Source organism: Contarinia nasturtii, unplaced genomic scaffold (assembly GCF_009176525.2).
Source record: "Contarinia nasturtii isolate CC-2019 unplaced genomic scaffold, AAFC_CNas_1.1 Cnas_scaffold_1500, whole genome shotgun sequence".
Lineage (NCBI taxonomy): Eukaryota > Metazoa > Arthropoda > Insecta > Diptera > Cecidomyiidae > Contarinia > Contarinia nasturtii.
Window position 1 is genome coordinate 222,136 of NW_022198836.1, and position 18,951 is coordinate 241,086.

Below are 18,951 nucleotides of genomic sequence, written 5' to 3' on the forward strand. Positions count from 1 at the left end.
TTCCTCGCAACAATCGGGATCTTGTTTTTACGCCGAAAAATTGATTTTTTTATACGCGTGTGATACGACAGTGTCATTCCAGCGGTCTTCCGTGTGTTTCATACAATCCTCCCATGTAAATGGTAAAAAATGGCGAAAAATGAAAAAAATAATTAAATTTTTTTTCTTCAATTCTCAAATACTACTCAACTTTCTGTATCATCTGGTGAAATCAGAATGAAAAAAATCGCATTCCTTATCATTCAAATCACGATCTGGATTTTTTTCACTTTTGGAGTGCTCTATACCGAGTCTCCGAGAGTTTCATATAAGCTTGCTATGTGATACCCCTAGGGGGTAGACACGAATTATAAAACTTTGAATCATGTGAATCACAGTGAATCATTCAAATGTCAAATAAGCATCACTTTTGGTTTTATTAACATGATCGTTCAACAAATTCTAAATATTATCGTTGATTTTATTTGAAATTTACTATAAAAACACGAAAAAGATAAAAAAATGAGTTAATACATTTAAAAAATCATTTTTTCGAAGACAAATAATTTTAATTTATCAATAAATACTTCTTTCATGACACATAAGTGACATTTCAAATGTCATCTAAACAATGTGAATCTTTTGAATCACAGTGAATCAAATGAATCATGTCTACCCCCTAGTGATACCCATTGAATAGTGACCGAATGCCAATCGCGATTTTGATGATATGGAGTGCGATTTTTTTCATTCTGATTTCACCAGGTGATACAGAAAATTGAGTAGTATTTGAGAATTGAAGAAAAAAAAATTAATTATTTTTTTCATTTTTCGCGATTTTTTACCATCTATATGGGAGGCTTGTATGAAAAACACGGAAGACCGCTGAAATGACAAACGCCAAATATATACGGATCTACGTCAATGTCATTTCAGCGGTCTTCCGTGTTTTTTATACAAGCTTCCCATATAGATGGTATGAAAAATCGCGAAAAATGAAAAAAATAATTAAATTTTTTTTCTTCGATTCTCAAATACTACCCAATTTTCTGTATCACCTGGTGAAATCAGAATGAAAAAAATCGCATTCCATATCATCTAAATCACGATCTGGACTTTTTTCATTGTTTGAGTGCTCTATACCGGTCTCCGAGAGTTTCATATAAACTTGCTATGTGATGCCTATTGAATAGTAAGCGAATACCAATCGTGATTGAATCAATAGGCGTCATTTGGCTATTGCAAGGCGAGATTATATGAAACTCTCGGAGACTCGTTATAGAGCACAAAAAGTGAAAGAAAAAAGCGCAATAAAAGTCATCGACACAAAACTCAAAGCGATGACCAAATACATTGTTAATAATTTTATTGCGCAGCAAAATATAAGTGCGAGATGTGTGTGAATAGAATGTCCGTTGTAAACATTTATACATGCAAGGGGGAGCGAGATAGCATTGAGACAACGATTTGGGTGACAGAGATGACAAATTTTTACGTTCTGATCACACCACATGATATAGACCATTTAGCGGTATTCGAGAAATGAGAACAAAAAATAATTTTTTTTCACTTTTTGTGCTCTATACCGAGTCTCCGAGAGTTTCATATAAACTCGCCTTGCAATAGCCAAATGACGCCTATTGATTCAATCACGATTGGTATTCGCTTACTATTCAATAGGCATCACATAGCAAGTTTATATGAAACTCTCGGAGACTCGGTATAGAGCACTCAAACAGTGAAAAAAGTCCAGATCGTGATTTGGATGATATGGAATGCGATTTTTTTCATTCTGATTCCACCAGGTGATACAGAAAATTGAGTAGTATGTTATTTGAGCATCGAAGAAAAAAAAAATTAATTATTTTTTTCATTTTTCGCGATTTTTTTATCATCTACATGATCGTAGATATATGGTCCTCCTCGCTCATAAAAAAATCCGTTTTTTCGGCTTAAATACAAAACTCCGATTGTTGCGGGCAAAAGAACTATAGACAAACTTGAGAGCGAAAACACGACATATCGCTTATTCACTTTTGCTCTGATTTTGCGTATGTCGTGGTTTTGCTCTCAACTTTGTGTGTTGAATTTTTGCTCTCGATTATGATATGTGGTATTGTTTTACTCCAAACAAAAATACATGCTATTTTTACGCATAAGAAAATTAAGTGTTGGTTTTACTATCAGGCTGTCATATATGAATTGTAACTCTACACAAAAAAGAAAAATAAATGCAATAAATGATGTTCTTCTATAAAATTTTAAATCAAATTACGCAAATTATTTCCAAATAAATCGTTTATTTTTTATTTGAGCGACAAATGAATCGTTAGAGTTGCAATTTAACTGGGATGTGTTCACATTATTATGTTGTCAAACGAAATATTATTGGAAGTGAATGAAACAAGTGGATCCATTCCCCTGGAATTCGTTTGTTTTTTGAAAATGTGCACAAAATCTCTGTTCCAGTTGACGAGAAAATGAGCTCTGGAATGGGTGAAAGTATTTTTCAAAGATAAAATGTATTAAAAACGTTACATTTTTGTCGACTAGTAATTTTATATTTTCTTTTTAGAAGTATAAATATTCAACAGATGTCGTTTAAGTTATAAGAGCATTTATTTTGTTCTTTATTCTCTTTCGTTTTTTTTTTTAGTTTTATAATTGTAGCGCATCATAATTCATTTTCAAAATATATTTTATCCCATGCACAATTAGCTAATAAATTACATTCATGTCACAATAAGATATAAATTTGTATAAATGTTCATTTTCAATAATGTGTATGATGCTAAAATGGTAATTGTCTCCGACGAGTTTGAAAAACGTTTCATGTGTTTTTATTCAACACTGTCTTTGAAAACAGTTAGTACGATTCTTTTGATAATAATTAATTAACATATATTGAATGTTATTCGTACTTTTGAAAATTTGTATTGTGATGTTTATGGATTTAGTATAATTTGATTAGGAAATGTATGGTCAATTCGTCAGGAAATGATTTAATTTTAATAATAATGACAATAGTGTAATTTTTCTTCATTTGTCTATCACGTACATCATCGTATAATTTCATATTTTTGAATTGGGTTATATTGAAATGATGTTTTTGATGATCTTGCCAGATATCGCAATGGAAGTATGATCGGAGAACAATTAAGACATAAAAATGAACACTTTCATTCTGGCGGTCACTGATAGTTAGAATTTATTGCACACAGCAAGAATTCTTATGGCCATTTTTATTTTTGAGTCGTGATTTGGGTCGATATTTTTCAAGATAAGCCAATTGTCGAGAGTTTATTGCTCCACGACGCTTCTCACGAATTAATTCGACTGCAGCTTCATATTTTAGGCCAAGTTCAATCAATGCTACAGACACAAGCACAGGTGCACGTCCTAAACCAGCAACACAATGTACAGCAACGCAAGCTTCCGGATTTTCTTGATAATTTTTTCTTAGAATTTCCAGCCACTCGTCAACGATTCTTTGTGGTGGTGGAGTGCCGTCATCGTAGGCTAAATCACTTACAGTAATTCCCTGAGATTCTAGCTCATCTATTTTATAGCTCGGCTCACACACACGAACTACAGTGCTGACGTTATTCTTCTTCAACTCCTAAAAAAGACCATGTTAAAAAATATTTATATTTTTATCTTCTTCAGATTTTTTTGGGGGATCGACAGTAAGAGGTTTTCAAGCGGATGGTTTTAGAGAAAAACGAAATCAAATTATTTATTATATAAATATAGAGAGAAATATATGAGATAGTTATAAATTAAAATATAATAATTATATTTCTTTTGCTCAAATATTTTGTTTGATTAGAAATTAAGCAGATTTACAGAAGAGCCAACTATAAGTCATATAGTTGGCTCTTCTATAAATTAATCTTAATTTAAAATCTTCTCATAATATAAGATTCGTTTTAGATCAAAGTCAAGATACCAAAATCATTTGATATTTTAATTTTTTTGATTTTCCACATTTGTGTGACACATATTTCTTTTTATTATTTTGGGGTTTTTATTTTTTATTTTTAGACACTTCATAATTAGCTTTGAGCCTATACTTCATTTTTTCTTACCACTATGTAATTCTGAATGTTGCTATCTGATGGGCGGTCCGTAATCAAAAATTTCATTCCTTTGAATTCAATACGAGCTGGTGCCGGTCTTATATCCTTTTGACGCATGTTGCTTGTCATTTAGTTTCACTCTATTTTTATTTTGGTTCGCAATTTGATTATTTTTGTTCGTAGTGATCCTGATAAAAAGAAATAGTGAAGCAATTTGCGTAAAATACCTTTCATTTGAAATGGTCCTATTATGTCTTACCAATCAAAACACACAAACGTACACTTCTGTGCGATTCGATGATTATTAAACAAGTCGTGGACAATTCATGAAACAAGGTTTTAGAAAATGTTTACTTTTTTCATCAGCTTACATAAGTCTGCTTCGTTTTTTATCTACTTATGCTGAAATTTCTTCGTGTTGTGCCTTGCAATATTCTGCACTATCCAATTGAAACTCCATAGATGTAATGCCGATACAATTTACCTATATTTCAAAAGAAAAATATATAGCAAATGAATGCTTGAAATATTTTGTTGAATATTATATATTTTAAGTAGACCATATAAAAGTATATCTTTTTATTTGTTTGTTCTCAAGATTTCATTTGGCAAATATGCACGAATCTTTACCTTGAAAATCTATTTATATATTACAATAACATTTAACTAAGTAAAACGCCATAAATTTACTTCGTACTATGAAATTATTTTGTTACTAACTATATAAACTGTACTTTATATTCATTTCAATATAAAACTTAATCAATATCTTGGTATTGATATGAAACCACAATTCTGTATTTGAAGGCATGGATTTTATTTTTTTATTTAAAAACAAATTAAAAAAACGAAGTAACGTTAAAATTTGGCTTTGGAAATTTCCTACGAGATGCAGGGACATTTCTTAAAAAAAATCAGTGAAGAAAATGTTCTCAAAATTTAAATAATATAATGAATAGGAATTTAAATTACTTTCAAAGTAATTTGGTTTTCAATAACAACATCAACTAAACTTACCAAAACAGCCATGCAGATTGATTGTTTTGTTCAGAGTTAAATTCCTTCCAAATTCTTCTCAAATTCGAAAACTCATTTGATGGATTAATAGCTCCGAAATCAGAATTTATATTCAATATTTTGTTGTAAAATTTCGGTAGAAAAACGTGATCGAGATTTTGTTTCACTATTATTGCTAGTATAAAATGAGTTAGACACATTTAAAATGAATTTACTCGAAAAAACATTGAAAATACTATTCAATATCAAAATATTAGATATATATAAAGATTTAGTCTAATGTTTGAAAGTTTCACTCTTTGGGAAATCTTATTCAAAATCTATTGAATTTAAATAATAAAAAAGTCAGTATTCGAATATTTCAAGTGTAAAAAACATTTCTAAAACACAAATTCAAGATATTACCATGGAATGTCCCATATTATGTTTGCTTTGTGAATTTTTTTTTTTGATTTAGTACGTCGATTCTAGAAAATTGTTTTATGCATTAGTACCAAACGTCATACATACATTCAAAGAAAATTGAGATAAAACGCTATTTTACATAAATGTCAAAATTTACTTAAAGAAGAGCTATGTATGCATTCATAAATATTACAGTGATACGCTGTCTTTTTTGCTTGTATTTTTGTTATACTCATTTAATCTCTTTATTTGAATATTTTTTGTTATACTCATTCAATCTCTTTATTTGATTTACGTTTTAATAAGTAGTTTAGTTATAGGTAAGTACAAGTAATACTTAATCAAAATCTTGTCCACCAAAGCTATTTTGATATACAACATTGATTTTCAATAAATTTGAATATAAAAAGTGTACAATATAAGTTTTTGGTTAATTGAGTTTCATTTATTTGAAAAATACGATGTAAACTAGTTGCATCTATCGATCTGTGACTTCACCTTCTTGACCGGAATCGAATATGTTTTTTAAAAGTACATGACTGTAATCAACTATTTCTTTACATTCAGGTTTATCGATTCCAAGTTTTATAACTTCTTCAAGAGTATTTGCAAAATTGTTTCCTTCTGTACGACAACGTTCAATTGCTTCGCGGCATTCTATGAGCGAACATAATGCTGACAATAATGTTTCCACACAAATATTATAGTCAGATGACGGTTTAATTAATGGCAAAATAGTTTCAATAGCTTTTAGTTTAATTAGATCGTCCTTAATTGCTGGAAAATCTGAACACAATGAATTAAGCAGAAAAGCGGCTCGAGTAATGAGTTTTTCTGGCTGATGCGGTTGCAAGCAACCAAGCAAACACTCAAGACCACCAATTGCGGTGTATGCTTTCAAACAGGGTTCATAGCTTCGAACTAAACAGCTTATGGCACGGATACTTGCGACTGCCACCGCTGTCTCATTTTCATCGAGAAGTTCAATTAATTTTGGCAAGACATCTGCCTCCAGAAGTTGCTTTTGACAATATGGATTGTTTTGTGTCAATTCGGCAACCTAAAACGAACCGTGATAAAAAGAGATACGTTATTATTTTGTTCCGATTTGGTTTAATCGACGGAAAAAGCTAAATTAATATACCAATAAGCATGATTTTTCACGAATTGTAGAATATGGTGAATTCAAGCATGGCAGTAGAATGAATAAGCCACCGATTTTACAATAATCAATCGCTGTATCAATATCATCAACGTTATTCAAAATGGTGTCCATTGCACTTATTTTCATTTCTTCAGTCGTAGTTTCTGATCCAATAACCTCTGCAGCTTTTTGAAGTTGTTCAATAACATCAATAGTCAGTGCTTTCAAAGCATTTTCCAAAAATTGACGTCGTTCGGGATCCATTATTTCAATTTGTTGGCCACCACTTGGAGCATCTTCAGATTTCGTTGCTTCCATTGCAAACCGAAGAAGACCCTAGAGTTTAAATAGTGTTCATTCAGCATGTCATCATATTCAAAATATTTTTTTCATAAATTTACCTGCAAGTTTCTGGGCCGTCGATTATTATTTTCACCATCCATTTGCGTTTGATTTATTTCCTTCAAACAGAACGTTCAAGAATATTGTAAAATATCGTGTAATATCGTGTTGACAGCTTTTCCGAATCCCTATCGGAGATTAATAATTCGTTGGTGGTGTCATCTACAATTGTGAACGATTTTGAATTAAAAAAATTAGTTGCCCGGAAAGCTGTGTCCCAAAACAATTCTTTCGCTATATTTAAATCGATTACAATCGATAATAATAACTTTTTCAAAATATAAAATGCTAGAAAACTGTATATGAATGAACGCCTGAACTTATAATTTATATCAGAAAATTTCCAGATTTTCCGTATTGCATCACAGTGGGAACTTCGAAAGAAGTGTTTTATACACATGACAATAAAACTTGAATGTGTTTTGAAAAAGTAATTTGGCTCAAATCATAGAAGTTCGAATCTGGCTTAGTTTTGAGATACAATTCATTACTTTTGTGTGTGACTATTACTGAGTGTGTAAGGTAAAGTATTAGAATCGGCCCAAAAACTGAGATCCCTCAGAAACTTGTTTTCTGGTTGTTTTCGGAGTCAAAGAATACGAATCATACGTTTTTTCAATATAGTAATGTATGTGCGCTATACCAAAATTATCACAGGTTTATTGGCCCAAATAATATTGGAGGTTGCGAGGAACAGAAATCATTAGATTTTGATCGAGTATGTTTTATAGAGTAAAGTTTCATGCCTGAAGTGATTCCAATGAGAAAAATGCAATTTTCTTTCTAAAGTGGTTTTTACTCAAAAATATATATTACGGGTTTTTTTGACACGAGGAAATTGAATCTGATTTGATATAATTTTTAGAATACAAATAATTTTCGACACGCTTTTCAATTTTCATACAAAAGTCACAAAAAACTTAGATTTTTGCCTGTAAGAAGGATGCCAAAATGAAGAATATTATTTCTTTGTAATTAAATAACCTGTGCAAAGTTTCACATTAATACAATATTGGCATAGCCACCATACAAAAATTCAAATTTCTGGAAATTTTTTAGACGAGAATTATTAACAAACCCCATTTAAACGAGAATTATTGAGAATCAGCTTACAATAGATAAAATGGATTTGGAAGAGTAATGTAAAAAATTCATACAATTTTTCAAAAATAGAGAATTTTTTTCTAAAAAGCCTAACTAACTTTCGTTTACACCTTATTTTCAGTATTTAATTTTTTTTTCCACGATTGAAATAGATATAGCTTACAATTTGCTCAAAAAAGAAATGGAGGTTAACACTAGATAGAATATTCTTTTGGATATGATTGATTTGCTAGGGCTTAACATGCTTCTCAAACAATGAGCCTCGGACGAGGGGAGGCCACGGAGCTTGTCCTCTCCGGGACCTGACCGGAGCTCCACAGTTGAAGACCGCTTTGAATATTGGAGCTTTGAAATTAAGAGTAGGTTTTGAGTCGAAGAAGTATGAATTGGTAGAGAGAGCGAATGGTTTTGGTTTAGATGTGTTAGCTTTAAATGATGTGCGAGTGAAAGGTCAGGTTGAAGATTCATTAGGGAATTATCGTGTATTTTTATCAGGTGTTGCTAGAGGCAGAGCTAATTGGGGCGTAGGACTTTTGATTCATAAGAATTTGGAATCGTCGATTATCTACCATAGATTCGTCAATGAAAGATTAATGTGGATTTCGGTCAAAATTTCGAAAGATATTTATAGATTCGTGAGCATTTATTCACCTTGTGAAGGTGCAGTTTCGGAACGACAAGACGATTTTTACAGTGATCTAAATGACGTAATATCGTAGAGGCAGTGAAAAGGTCATTCTGATAGGTGACTTGAACGCTAGAGTGGGTCGAAATGATCCAAATTTTGCTAATATTTTGGGAAAGTTTGGTGAAGAAAGTTTGTTTGCCAACAATAATGGAAAGAGGTTATTGGATTTTTGCCAGAGTTCGGGTTCAATCATTTCCAATACTTTCTTTAGGCATAAGAAAATTCATACATACTCGTGGAAAAATCCTGGCCAGAATCAAAACTCTCTTGGATTATGTAATTTTTGGGGAGTTTTTGCGTAAATCGGCCACGAATACGAGAGTGTTTTGAAGTTTTGGAATAGATTCTGATCACTATTTGGTAGCCAGTATATTATTATAGACACATTGTACAGATTTTACTTTTAATCAATTTTTAAGTAGAAAAAAAACATTAACATTTTTATTGTATAGAATGAGATATTCACAGTTTTATTTATATCATCTGGTGGCGTGATTACAAAAATGAATCTTATGATAATAAAAAAGTTTGTAAGGGACTCGTATTGTTAGGTTGTTGCGTTGTGATTTTTATGAAGTATTGAAAAAAATTTATTCGATGTTGAAGACTTACTATTTGTGGGGAAATTTAAAATAATTCTAGTTGCTCAATGGGCATCCATTTTGAACTTTCAAGTGCATCGTAAAAATTTCGATCCCGTTCGATGCTTTCTCGATTCATCTGATCTGTTCCAATAAACAATTGTTAAAGCATTACCAGGCCACATTTTCACGGTCGGAATAAGCATCAAGTAGTTTAGTCATTTTCGTCATCACCAATCGAAGAAAAAATAGCGAAAAAAGTTAGAAAGTTAACTATGAAGTAAGATCATTAAAGTCAAATAAAATGCTATTCTATCGCTAAAACAGATATGCATATTCCTATCACCTATAGTCGAAAATGGATTTAATTCGGGTGTAGCGCACAGTTTAAGCTGGATATCACCCTGATTTCATTCCATTTTGACGGCGAGTGAAATTATGTTATTTGTATATGAATTGACTAAAAGCGTTATGTACTTCAACGCTGAATTTAACTTAAATTCGTTACCTATATCAATCGGAATTTTGTGGTCAATTAACGTTAAATCTTCATTTTGCTGGTTGTAAATTTGAGTCATTAAATTCGGATCGTTTTGTTGTTGTATTGTTGCATTCTCTTGTTGAATGTGAGCTGCAGCTTGTTGCTGATAATAGGCGGCTGCAGTTGAAGGATCATACCTAAGGGGAGAATCACAAAAGAAAAGAATAAAATTTAAAATAATCGATAAGTAATCGGAAAATAATCGAAAATAATCGGAAAACAATCAATAATAATTAATAAGTAATTTTTAAGTGATTTGCCCCTGGATCATACCATTGTGATGTTTGTTGTCCGTACAATGAATTGTTTTGCCAATACGTTGTTGGATCATAATATTGAGAAAAATCTGCAATGGAATTCGTTGCAGTTAAGTTCGATATTGTTGCTGAATCTGTTGAATTGGTCACAGCATTCGTTGTGTTTTTTGGTTTGGGAACAGCATTGCATATTTTTAGAGGCTTTGATCCGAGACCAATATAACCATTCATTTCATATAAAGCTGACTTTTGTTCTTCTTCTATGCCAAATCTTACGAATCCTAAAAAAAAATAATGATATTTTATTAAATATGTAACGTTTTTATCCGTTTCAACGTTGAAAACTTTAACGCTTTGGTGGTCATTTTCGTGTTAAATAGAACGTAGATTATATGTGTAGTTTCCATATTCTACAGCATAAAGTGACACAATGCAACATCATTATAAAATAATTTTGTATTTAAATTCGAATGATTCATTTGTCGCAGAAAAAAATAAACAATTAGTATACATCGAGTTTGAGTGATTTGATTTTAGTTTCAGAATCCGAAACGTATTAGTATGACTGTTGACAGTTGGCTGCTGTGCACATCAAACCGGTTCCGAACAGAATTTGTTTACATTCAAAAATATGCCTCGTAATTACTGCATCGCATCACATCGTGTCAGTGTTTTCATACAATTGATTCCTTTCTTATGATATTAATGTGTGTTGCAAAAGAATAGATTTTTTTTTGAAATAACAGAATATTAACAAACTCACAACGCAAGGAATCATAATTTCTACATCAATACGATCGAAGTAGTGAATTGGTTTCAATGTCGCATCGAAGAATCGCCAAAAAAATAAGTACTCATTTTCAACATTCAAGGCCGTTTTTATCATATTCACGGCCGAAAACTACATGTGAACCTCTATTTTGTTCAAGTCATTTACCCCTCCCCTAGCGTTTCCAGATACCCCAAAAAATTAAAAAAAAAATCTTTCGATTGGCTAGGGCTTTTAACGAAAGAAAAAATCTTCTCTCCTGTCCCTCTTCTGGGAATGAAAGAATGAAAAATAGCTTTTTTAGAGTTTTTTAGATTTTCATCCGTAAGAATCTATGCCCAGGCCGGTGGGCGCTGGTGAAGCACTTTTTGTATGGGAATATTTGTTGAAAATTCAACAATACGCCACCTATTAAAGACAATAAAGATTTTCGTTACTACTGCTGTCTTGACACAGCTCTAGCGAACTATATAGCTGTATTGCAAACGTATTAGTACTAACACTGATTCTGTGTATGCGTTTGTGTTGTAAATTTTGCACAAGCAGCTACGGTTGACGACTGAGTGCAGAATTTGCAATACAAACGGACACACAAAATCAGAGTCAGTGTGTTCTTTAGTTACAAAAATCTTTATGTATTTTAATAGATGTCGTATTCGTTGAATCTTCAACAAAAAATCTTCGATACCAGCGCCCACCGGCCCAGGCGTACAAATCCGTTTGGTAAATTCCTCGACGGGCCATTTGTTGACTTTTAAAAGTCTTCTAATTTCTAAAAGAAATGTGTAAAAAAATAGGTAGTGAGAAGTTTTTTGGTATGAGAAAATTAAATCTGACGTTAGTTTTGCGATGCGAACAATTCTTAATACATTTTTCATACAAAAGTCGGAAAAAATCACCAAAAATGTGGATTTTGTATGTGAACCATGCCTTTATGGTATCGTAGTCATGTGAATCTTTGCACAGGCTATTTAATTCAAAAAAAAAAAAAAAAAAAATAACATTTTGAAAGTTTTCAAAAAATTCAATACGCATTGAAATTTGATTCACGAGATTCACGTTTTAAAACACGACTGCTTTAAGGCAATTCTCATTGATAACACGAGCAAAATATCGCTAATGTTACGGGGTTTTCGTCATTTTGTAGAAGCTGCTCTCATTGCTTGGCTCACTACTATTGGATTTGACAACGGACACAAGTATTTGTGGGAACAATACCGCAACAATGTCGAAACCATCCTGATGACGTATTGCGAGTCGCGATTGCGGAATTTTTTCTTTTAAATTGAAGTATTCGAACTCAACGTATACGCCATCAAGTACAACTATTTCAAGAATTTGTACGGTCAGCCCGAAGAGACCACGCCGGAAAGACCCATTGTCATTCTATGGACAACTACAGCCGTAGTAGTAGCAGTTCCCATTCAACAACAACATTCAAACAATGCTTAATTTAGAAATTAGTTTATAACAATTATTTGTTAGTCCACTGGACTTGATTCAATTGTGGCCTTGCTGAAGTACGAGTTACTTCTTGAGTTAATTGTACACGGTAAGTGGAGTTTATTTCTTGAATCAAGTCATCTAATTAAATTGTTTTTTCTCAATTTTTTTTTTCATTCCATTGTGACGTTAAATTTGAGTGAAACTATAACTGATAATGATGATTAAACGTTAAAATTCGTTGCTTGCTATAAAATATTTCAGTATTAATAATAACCATATCCTTTCGAAAAACCAGATGAATCCAAAATCACTTTGGCCGTTTTGATCGAAGAGTATTTATTAGAAAAAACACGGTACAAGTTGTAGTCGTCAACTTCAGGAGAAAGATCACCAACCTAGATGAGATTCACACAAAAAAATAGAATAAAAATGAAGTGATTTGTTTTATCAATAAATAATGGAAAAGGAATCAGAAGGAATAGATAAAATTAATATTAATCACCAACCCAGACTGAAAATTCACGTTCATTTGCCAAAAGTTTATTCGAATTACTGCTTGCAGCTAAACAAAAATTTAAAAGTTAATCTAAAATATTATACGAAAGATATTAATTTTATTTTACCATTTAGACGAAATCTGACGACTGGGTTGGTTCCTGGTCTATAAGAAATCGGTGAATTTTATTAACGTAAAGAGTTTACAATATTGATATATTGATATGGTTCACAGATGAATAAAATCTTACATTGGTTTTCCGTTCAGCTTATGCATGGCATCAATTGCTTGTTCATCAGAGATAAAATTCACAAAACAATATCCAGCTGGTTCTCCTGTATATTTATTTCGCATAAGACGCACAGATTGTGGCTGTTCTCCCATTTTGTGAAATGCACTAATAACGAAATTTTCCGTCATATATGTACATTCCAGCTAAAATAAAGGTAATTAAAAGTATATCTTGAGAAATATTATTTATTTTTACGCTTACATTCCCCATCCAAAGACTGCTCATTTTTTTCAATTTCTTTTTTATAAATTTAGTTGTAAAGCAAACTAAGACTTTCAATTGCTGACAATGTTCCTATAAATGTCATCAAAAATATGTTCTACTCAAGTGACATCTATATTGAATGTGACATGTAAATTTTGACAGAACCAGAACCATAATCTCGATTGGAGCAAGTACATAGGAAAAAATTCATTTTTGGTGAAAATAAAAACATCAGCAAGGTAATTTAAGTGAAAACATATATTTCAACCCAAAAGCGAAATTCAAAACTATTCAAGATACTTCTGAAACCATATAGATGAAATATTTGCAAAAAAAATGAATGGCTATAATAATTACAATGCGTTACGTCATTATTTCAGATAAATTCATATGAAGCATATATTTCTTTTGTAGATATGCAGTCCGATAAACATTTGGAAAACATCAGTCCTAAGCCTGAAGTTTATTTTCCCAACGTTTTGTCGCCGTATTTTCGTTCTCCTTTCACAGATGTTTTCGGATCAATTATCAATCATCAGCAGTATGGAAAATGTGCACGATTTGAAATGAACATGATGGAGTGCTTGGAAGCTTACGGCGTAGATAAAGGTCGAGTTAAATGTGCTGACTTAATCGATGATTTTAATGAATGTCATAATATGACAAAACAATTCCTACGTCACATGGTATTAAATTATTGTCCAATCATACAGTGTTTTGTTAAGATTTAAATCCATTATATATTTTCTATATATTATATTCTTCTTTCTACGGCCTAAAAGGCAATGAACGCAGAACGGCAGAGACGGAAGGAAAAATACGCACCAGCACCACATCCAAATGCATATTAAACCAAATTAAAATTTGAACAGCTTTTTTAGTTTTCAATGTTTCAAAAAAGTAATTGAGTAAATAAAAGTAAAAACAAGAAATGTGCAAAAAATCGATTTATTTTTAATGTTTCATTTGATGATTTTTCTATAAATCTAACTGATTAGAAACTTCGGGCGGCCATTCCAAATCGATTGCGTTGACATCTAATGTAATAATATCAATGTCATGTCCAATGATTGAAGAAATACTAGGTTTCGTTCCTAGGTATAATCAGAAAAAAAAAATGGAATTAATGGAATTTAATCAACATGTACTAAGTAGTAATGGAAAATGAAATTGAAATAATCTAATCACAGTGTAACACTTACACACTGTGTGTACTTTTTACTTTCAGTATGGCGCACACATTAAATTTCACAAATTAATGGATAAATGCGCTTACACAAACAGATTGCTTAAAATTAAGATTTGGTAGTGGTTATTTGGTAAATGAAAAAGAAACGAAAAAGAAATCACAATATTAGTAGCAAATTGTACATATGTTATTTCGAATCGGCTGACTTTGGGTGTGGCTGCATGGCCTTTTAGGCCTGGTGACATTTTGGCTCCGCCCAAAGAAATAAAAGATTCTTCACCATGACACATTGTGTTGGTCATTTTGTCCATGACAACTTGCTTTGCACGATAAGCATCAAAAGTCAATCGAGTATAGCCTCGACACGTTTATTTGTTTGTTGAAGAAACGAAGACGATATTCGGTGAATGCTTGGTAATTTTGGCTTTTCTCCGATATTTCAACTCCGTTCGCTTGTTCTTGTTGCCGATAATTTGTCATTTCTTGTTGCAAAGCACTATCCAACTTCTTTCGTTTTTTGTTTCGTGGAAAATCATTGATAACGATAATACGTTCCGGATTTAATACGTACATTTTTCTCATCGTATAACTCGGGATCATCTCGATTTTGTTGCGTAAGATTTCTATCAATGCCACCAAAGGTGAGTTTCTTATCCGGGTCGTATCCATGAACAAATTTTATTTCGCCACTATCCAATTTGGCCGCTATTTTGGCATATCTGGCTGCTTTCTCCTCATCAGTTTCCATTTCGGCTTTCTTTATGCCATTGATGCTGATGAAGACGCCATCCACATAGACGAGTTGATTGAATGCTCTTCGCTCGAATCTTCCGTAACAGTCCAAAAAATACAAATCAATATTGAAATTATCCTTCCACATTTTTTGTGTCAATCGCCAATTCGATAGAAAAACGTCTCTGTCCATTTGACGTGGCCTTGGATCACGTTAAATGTGGCACAAAAGATCGAACAATCCTCTGTTGCCATACCCAATATGACGAAGAGTGGATCCAGTCAATGGCACAATCATTAAATCGTCTCAGCCCTTTAACTCCCTTTTTAATTCCATCTTCATTTTGTTTCAGCGAAATGAACTTATTTAAACAGAATAATAGCGGCACAAATTTCATCCAGTCACGTTGAAGACGATCATCGCCAAACATATTCCGTTTGTCAATTATGTTGGGCTCGAGTTCGTTGAATACCTCCAATAAAACTGCATCGCCTTCGTTTGTGTTATAGAAGAGATATCTAATCGTTCCATAGACGTCATCTTTGTCCAGTTCTCGTTGCTGGCGATTCGAAGTCGTTGCTTTTGCAAATGAAAAAAGAACAGATACAGCCGACGTTTCATGTGTACGACGATGTTATTTTTGAAATTTGTATGCCCTCATACAGATAACTGAATGGTTCCTTCAATTTCGTGTTATCTCCTGGCTCTACAGTCTACATGATGGTCTCTCATCATCATCATTTCACGATGTTCAGGCGCATATTGTGCCATTTTTGACCAACCTTCATCGATATTTTGGAATAGAACGCTTTGGAACAATTCTCTAAACATTTTCATCATTTCACTCGAATTTTTCAAACCGCGGTCAGTTTTATTTAAAAATTCAAATATCTCCGCGTCTGTCCAATTGTCCATTACTTTGTTGAACAAATAATGAATAAAGCCGGATGCCAATGCATCGATTATGGTTAATTTGATTACATCAACTACTATTTGATTTAAAAACCTTTCTTTGACATTGTCATTTTGGTCTTTCACCGTTTTGCGTAGACACCTTTTGATGGTAAATGATGCTGATTTTAATTTGGGTTTTTTCGGTGCTGCTGTTTTGACTTTTTGTTTCAGTTTTGGTTGCCGATCAATTGATACTGACCTTTGTGTTATATTGGCTGGCGGTGGACGGACGCTATTCGATCGAGTTGTTCTTTTTGGAGCGGAAGTAAGGCCACGGGATGTTGACGGTTCATTTTGTTCAGCAAATCGTAAAACGGGCGCACTTGGTGGTGGACGTATAACGCGAGCATTTGCATTTGCATTTCGAATATCGGATTCACTCAATCGACTTAATCGAACTACTGTTTGATGGTTGGCATCGTGATCAACATTCTGTGTTGTTGTCGCTATAGCTGCTTTTCGTTTCGGCCGAGTATTTACTGATGCTGAAGCTGACCAAATGTTCTGAATGTCCAATTCACTCAATCGATTCAATTTTACTACAGAACGATAGATGCGATCTTTTTCAAATTGTTCCATTAGTTGACGCATTGGCTCACATGTGAAAGAGACCATTGTTTGTGTACCATCGGCGAATTGCACCAAGTATTCAATCTATACAGAGATAGAGAGAGAAAACAATAAATTAGAAATTGATTCAATTGAAATTCGGTTTTAAAAAATTTTATTACTCACCACACCATTGATGGTAATGGCATTGATGATTCGCTTTGGCAATGGATCCCAGTCACTTTCGTTCAATTGACACAATCGACGAACACACGCATACACAAAACACAACATACAATATTCAAATGTACTCACTCTGTCTGTGTGTTTTGCTGTTTTCGTATGTCCGTTTGTCTAGTTGCTGTCATTGTGATTTTGTCCCGATGGAATGCTATTGTATGTCAAACGTGTTGATTCCTTGTGATGTTCTCTGTTCCACTGCTACTAACACTACCAAATCTCAATTTTTCTAATGCAATCTGTTTGCTATCGCGATTTTCGTTCATTTTCAAATTGTTTTTGATTTAACCTGTATGTGTGTGTGTGATCAAACCTTTTCTACTTCCTTACTACATTCTATAAATAGCTAGTTGATATTGTGATTATTTCAATTGCATATAATGGAAGTAATGGAACAAAATTATCGAAGGAATGAATCAGGAATTGTAGAGTAATGGAATAGTAATTTTTAAGTAAGTATGCCTTGGTACTTACTCCCGAAATCCCTGGGGGTGAATCAGAAAAAAAGAAATAATGGAAAAATTATCGAAATTGGAAATTGGAATAGTATATATATACCCGTGAATTAGTTCTTTGATATAAGCACCAGCTTGAGTCAAAACATCCAAAACAATTGCCTTTGGTTGATCTGTTGAGAAAAAAAGTGTTTAATACAATTTTATACAGCACATTCATAGCTTCTGAGCAGGTGTCCGAGGGGTTAGATTAACCCCTGCCCCTGGGGAGCAGATTTGAGAATTACCCCCTTAAAAATTTTCTTATTTTGAGAAAAATTCTTTCGATTTGCTAGGGATTTTCGCGAAAAATGTGAAGACTTTTTTTTTCTCTTCACTTTCTAAAGAGGGAGAAAATTTAGATTTTTGCTAGGGGTTTTGGCGAAGTAAAATCTTTCAATTTGCTAGGATTTTTTAAGGCAAATGTTCTGAGACAATCCAAAAGTTACCCCTTTACTTTTTTGGGAAATTTTGAAATTACCACCCCCTTGGATAACCAACTACAGAAGCTATGAGCACATTCTTATTTGAAATAGCCATTTTCACCTTTTACAATGTAACCTTTGAGACTGAAAATTTGCCGCGGTCGATTCAGCAATGGTCGTCTGTGTAGTACCTAGAGATGATCACAAGAACAGAATGGTAAAAGAATCGAAGGAAATGGATCAGAAGTGTTGAGTAATAGAATGGTAAATTTTAAGTAAGTATGGTGTAGTACTCTTAAAGGTGTTTTTTGTTGCACCAAAAATCCATCAGACTTGTTGAGAAGCAATTGCATTATTTCAGCATTAACGTTTGTCTTCAGTATGCATAGGGCTCGGTAACTTTTTTTTTTGTTTTCTTCTCCCAATTTTATGTGTATGAGTTCCTCCCTCTTAATTAATTGCAAATGTTGAACTGATACTAGCTTAGTACTGTCAATACGTGATTGCATTTCTGCAGCTATATTCTTAGGTAAAGAACTTTTTTTTGCATCAGGTATTTGTAGTACAAACGGTCTTCCTTTTCCGAGCATTCTAACATCAGAAGAAAATTGAAGGTGATAATAGCTTAATACTTTAAAACGTATTCCAATGTTTTTGATCTAACCTTACATCAGTGTCCTCTCGTCCAGATGATATGAATGAAATTTCCTTGTCATCAATTCCAAAATAAGGACATATTTCACAAGATATTAGCTCCTGTATACTTTTCTCTTTCATTCGTTTTCCAGCAATAATCCACCTTTGTATATACATATGTTTTATTTGAAAATGTAAATATTGTTACGGTATATTTGATTTGAAGTCGAAAAGTTTGAAGCGCCAATATGATTTTTCTACATATTGACGTTATTCGAAGGCTTGGAAAATGTATTCTTTATTTTTCGAAGTAGTGTTGAAATGGCA

The 18,951-nt window shown here is 32.7% G+C and overlaps 5 protein-coding genes across 6 annotated transcripts in view; 1 reads left to right on the forward strand and 4 right to left on the reverse strand.

Moving 5' to 3' along the window:
* Nucleotides 1-3,118: 3,118 nt before the first annotated feature.
* On the reverse strand, nt 3,119-5,577 carry LOC116346436 (protein tyrosine phosphatase type IVA 1). The gene is made up of 5 exons (XM_031776483.1): nt 5,481-5,577; nt 5,076-5,250; nt 4,318-4,542; nt 4,068-4,246; nt 3,119-3,598 (listed from the first exon to the last, which is right to left on the reverse strand). Exons 4-5 carry the CDS (start codon nt 4,185-4,187, stop codon nt 3,188-3,190), a joined length of 531 nt encoding a protein of 176 aa, XP_031632343.1. The 5' UTR covers nt 4,188-4,246; nt 4,318-4,542; nt 5,076-5,250; nt 5,481-5,577; the 3' UTR covers nt 3,119-3,187.
* A 322-nt stretch (nt 5,578-5,899) lies between these two features.
* LOC116346427 (hsp70-binding protein 1) lies at nt 5,900-7,147 on the reverse strand. The gene is made up of 3 exons (XM_031776470.1): nt 7,026-7,147; nt 6,625-6,960; nt 5,900-6,540 (listed from the first exon to the last, which is right to left on the reverse strand). The coding sequence occupies exons 1-3, from the start codon at nt 7,065-7,067 to the stop codon at nt 5,959-5,961; spliced, it is 960 nt and encodes a 319-aa protein (XP_031632330.1). The 5' UTR covers nt 7,068-7,147; the 3' UTR covers nt 5,900-5,958.
* A 2,109-nt stretch (nt 7,148-9,256) lies between these two features.
* LOC116346429 (tRNA selenocysteine 1-associated protein 1) lies at nt 9,257-13,538 on the reverse strand. The gene is made up of 8 exons (XM_031776472.1): nt 13,402-13,538; nt 13,159-13,343; nt 13,036-13,073; nt 12,919-12,974; nt 12,687-12,807; nt 10,214-10,478; nt 9,908-10,077; nt 9,257-9,543 (listed from the first exon to the last, which is right to left on the reverse strand). Exons 1-8 carry the CDS (start codon nt 13,423-13,425, stop codon nt 9,446-9,448), a joined length of 957 nt encoding a protein of 318 aa, XP_031632332.1. The 5' UTR covers nt 13,426-13,538; the 3' UTR covers nt 9,257-9,445.
* Nucleotides 13,507-14,351, forward strand: LOC116346439 (NADH dehydrogenase [ubiquinone] iron-sulfur protein 5). Of its 2 annotated transcripts, none has more exons than XM_031776486.1 (3): nt 13,507-13,643; nt 13,819-14,090; nt 14,187-14,351. In XM_031776486.1, the coding sequence occupies exons 2-3, from the start codon at nt 13,821-13,823 to the stop codon at nt 14,253-14,255; spliced, it is 339 nt and encodes a 112-aa protein (XP_031632346.1). In that variant the 5' UTR covers nt 13,507-13,643; nt 13,819-13,820; the 3' UTR covers nt 14,256-14,351. The 2 variants fall into 2 exon arrangements, with proteins under 2 accessions (XP_031632346.1, XP_031632347.1); XM_031776487.1 differs by having other exon boundaries at nt 13,607-13,643; nt 13,785-14,090.
* Nucleotides 14,337-18,951, reverse strand: part of LOC116346419 (putative tRNA pseudouridine synthase Pus10) — a 6,551-nt gene continuing 1,936 nt past the window's right edge. Inside the window, exons 4-9 of the mRNA XM_031776459.1 lie at nt 18,653-18,787; nt 18,282-18,579; nt 18,110-18,179; nt 17,628-17,697; nt 17,544-17,554; nt 14,337-14,498 (exon numbers count right to left, since the gene is read on the reverse strand). Coding sequence (XP_031632319.1) covers nt 14,383-14,498; nt 17,544-17,554; nt 17,628-17,697; nt 18,110-18,179; nt 18,282-18,579; nt 18,653-18,787 — 700 coding nt within the window. The 3' untranslated portion in view covers nt 14,337-14,382. The remainder of the gene's footprint in view (nt 14,499-17,543; nt 17,555-17,627; nt 17,698-18,109; nt 18,180-18,281; nt 18,580-18,652; nt 18,788-18,951) is intronic.

Bases quoted from the DNA above. Each gene is read 5' to 3' on its own strand.
- LOC116346427 (XM_031776470.1), bottom strand. From the start codon at position 7,067: ATGGATGGTGAAAATAATAATCGACGGCCCAGAAACTTGCAG. The intron at 6,961-7,025 runs GTAAATTTATGA...TTTAAACTCTAG, and splicing joins GACGGCCCAGAAACTTGCAG to GGTCTTCTTCGGTTTGCAAT. The intron at 6,541-6,624 runs GTATATTAATTT...GGTTCGTTTTAG, and splicing joins GTGAAAAATCATGCTTATTG to GTTGCCGAATTGACACAAAA.
- LOC116346436 (XM_031776483.1), bottom strand. From the start codon at position 4,187: ATGACAAGCAACATGCGTCAAAAGGATATAAGACCGGCACCAGCTCGT. The intron at 3,599-4,067 runs GTAAGAAAAAAT...GGTCTTTTTTAG, and splicing joins ACATTCAGAATTACATAGTG to GAGTTGAAGAAGAATAACGT.
- LOC116346439 (XM_031776486.1), top strand. From the start codon at position 13,821: ATGCAGTCCGATAAACATTTGGAAAACATCAGTCCTAAGCCTGAAGTT. The intron at 14,091-14,186 runs GTATTAAATTAT...ACGGCCTAAAAG, and splicing joins AACAATTCCTACGTCACATG to GCAATGAACGCAGAACGGCA.
- LOC116346429 (XM_031776472.1), bottom strand. From the start codon at position 13,425: ATGAGCAGTCTTTGGATGGGGAAT. The intron at 12,975-13,035 runs GTAAAATAAAAT...ATTTTTGTTTAG, and splicing joins CGTCAGATTTCGTCTAAATG to CTGCAAGCAGTAATTCGAAT. The intron at 10,479-12,686 runs GTTATTATTAAT...ATTTTTTTTTAG, and splicing joins TGGTTTTTCGAAAGGATATG to GATTCGTAAGATTTGGCATA.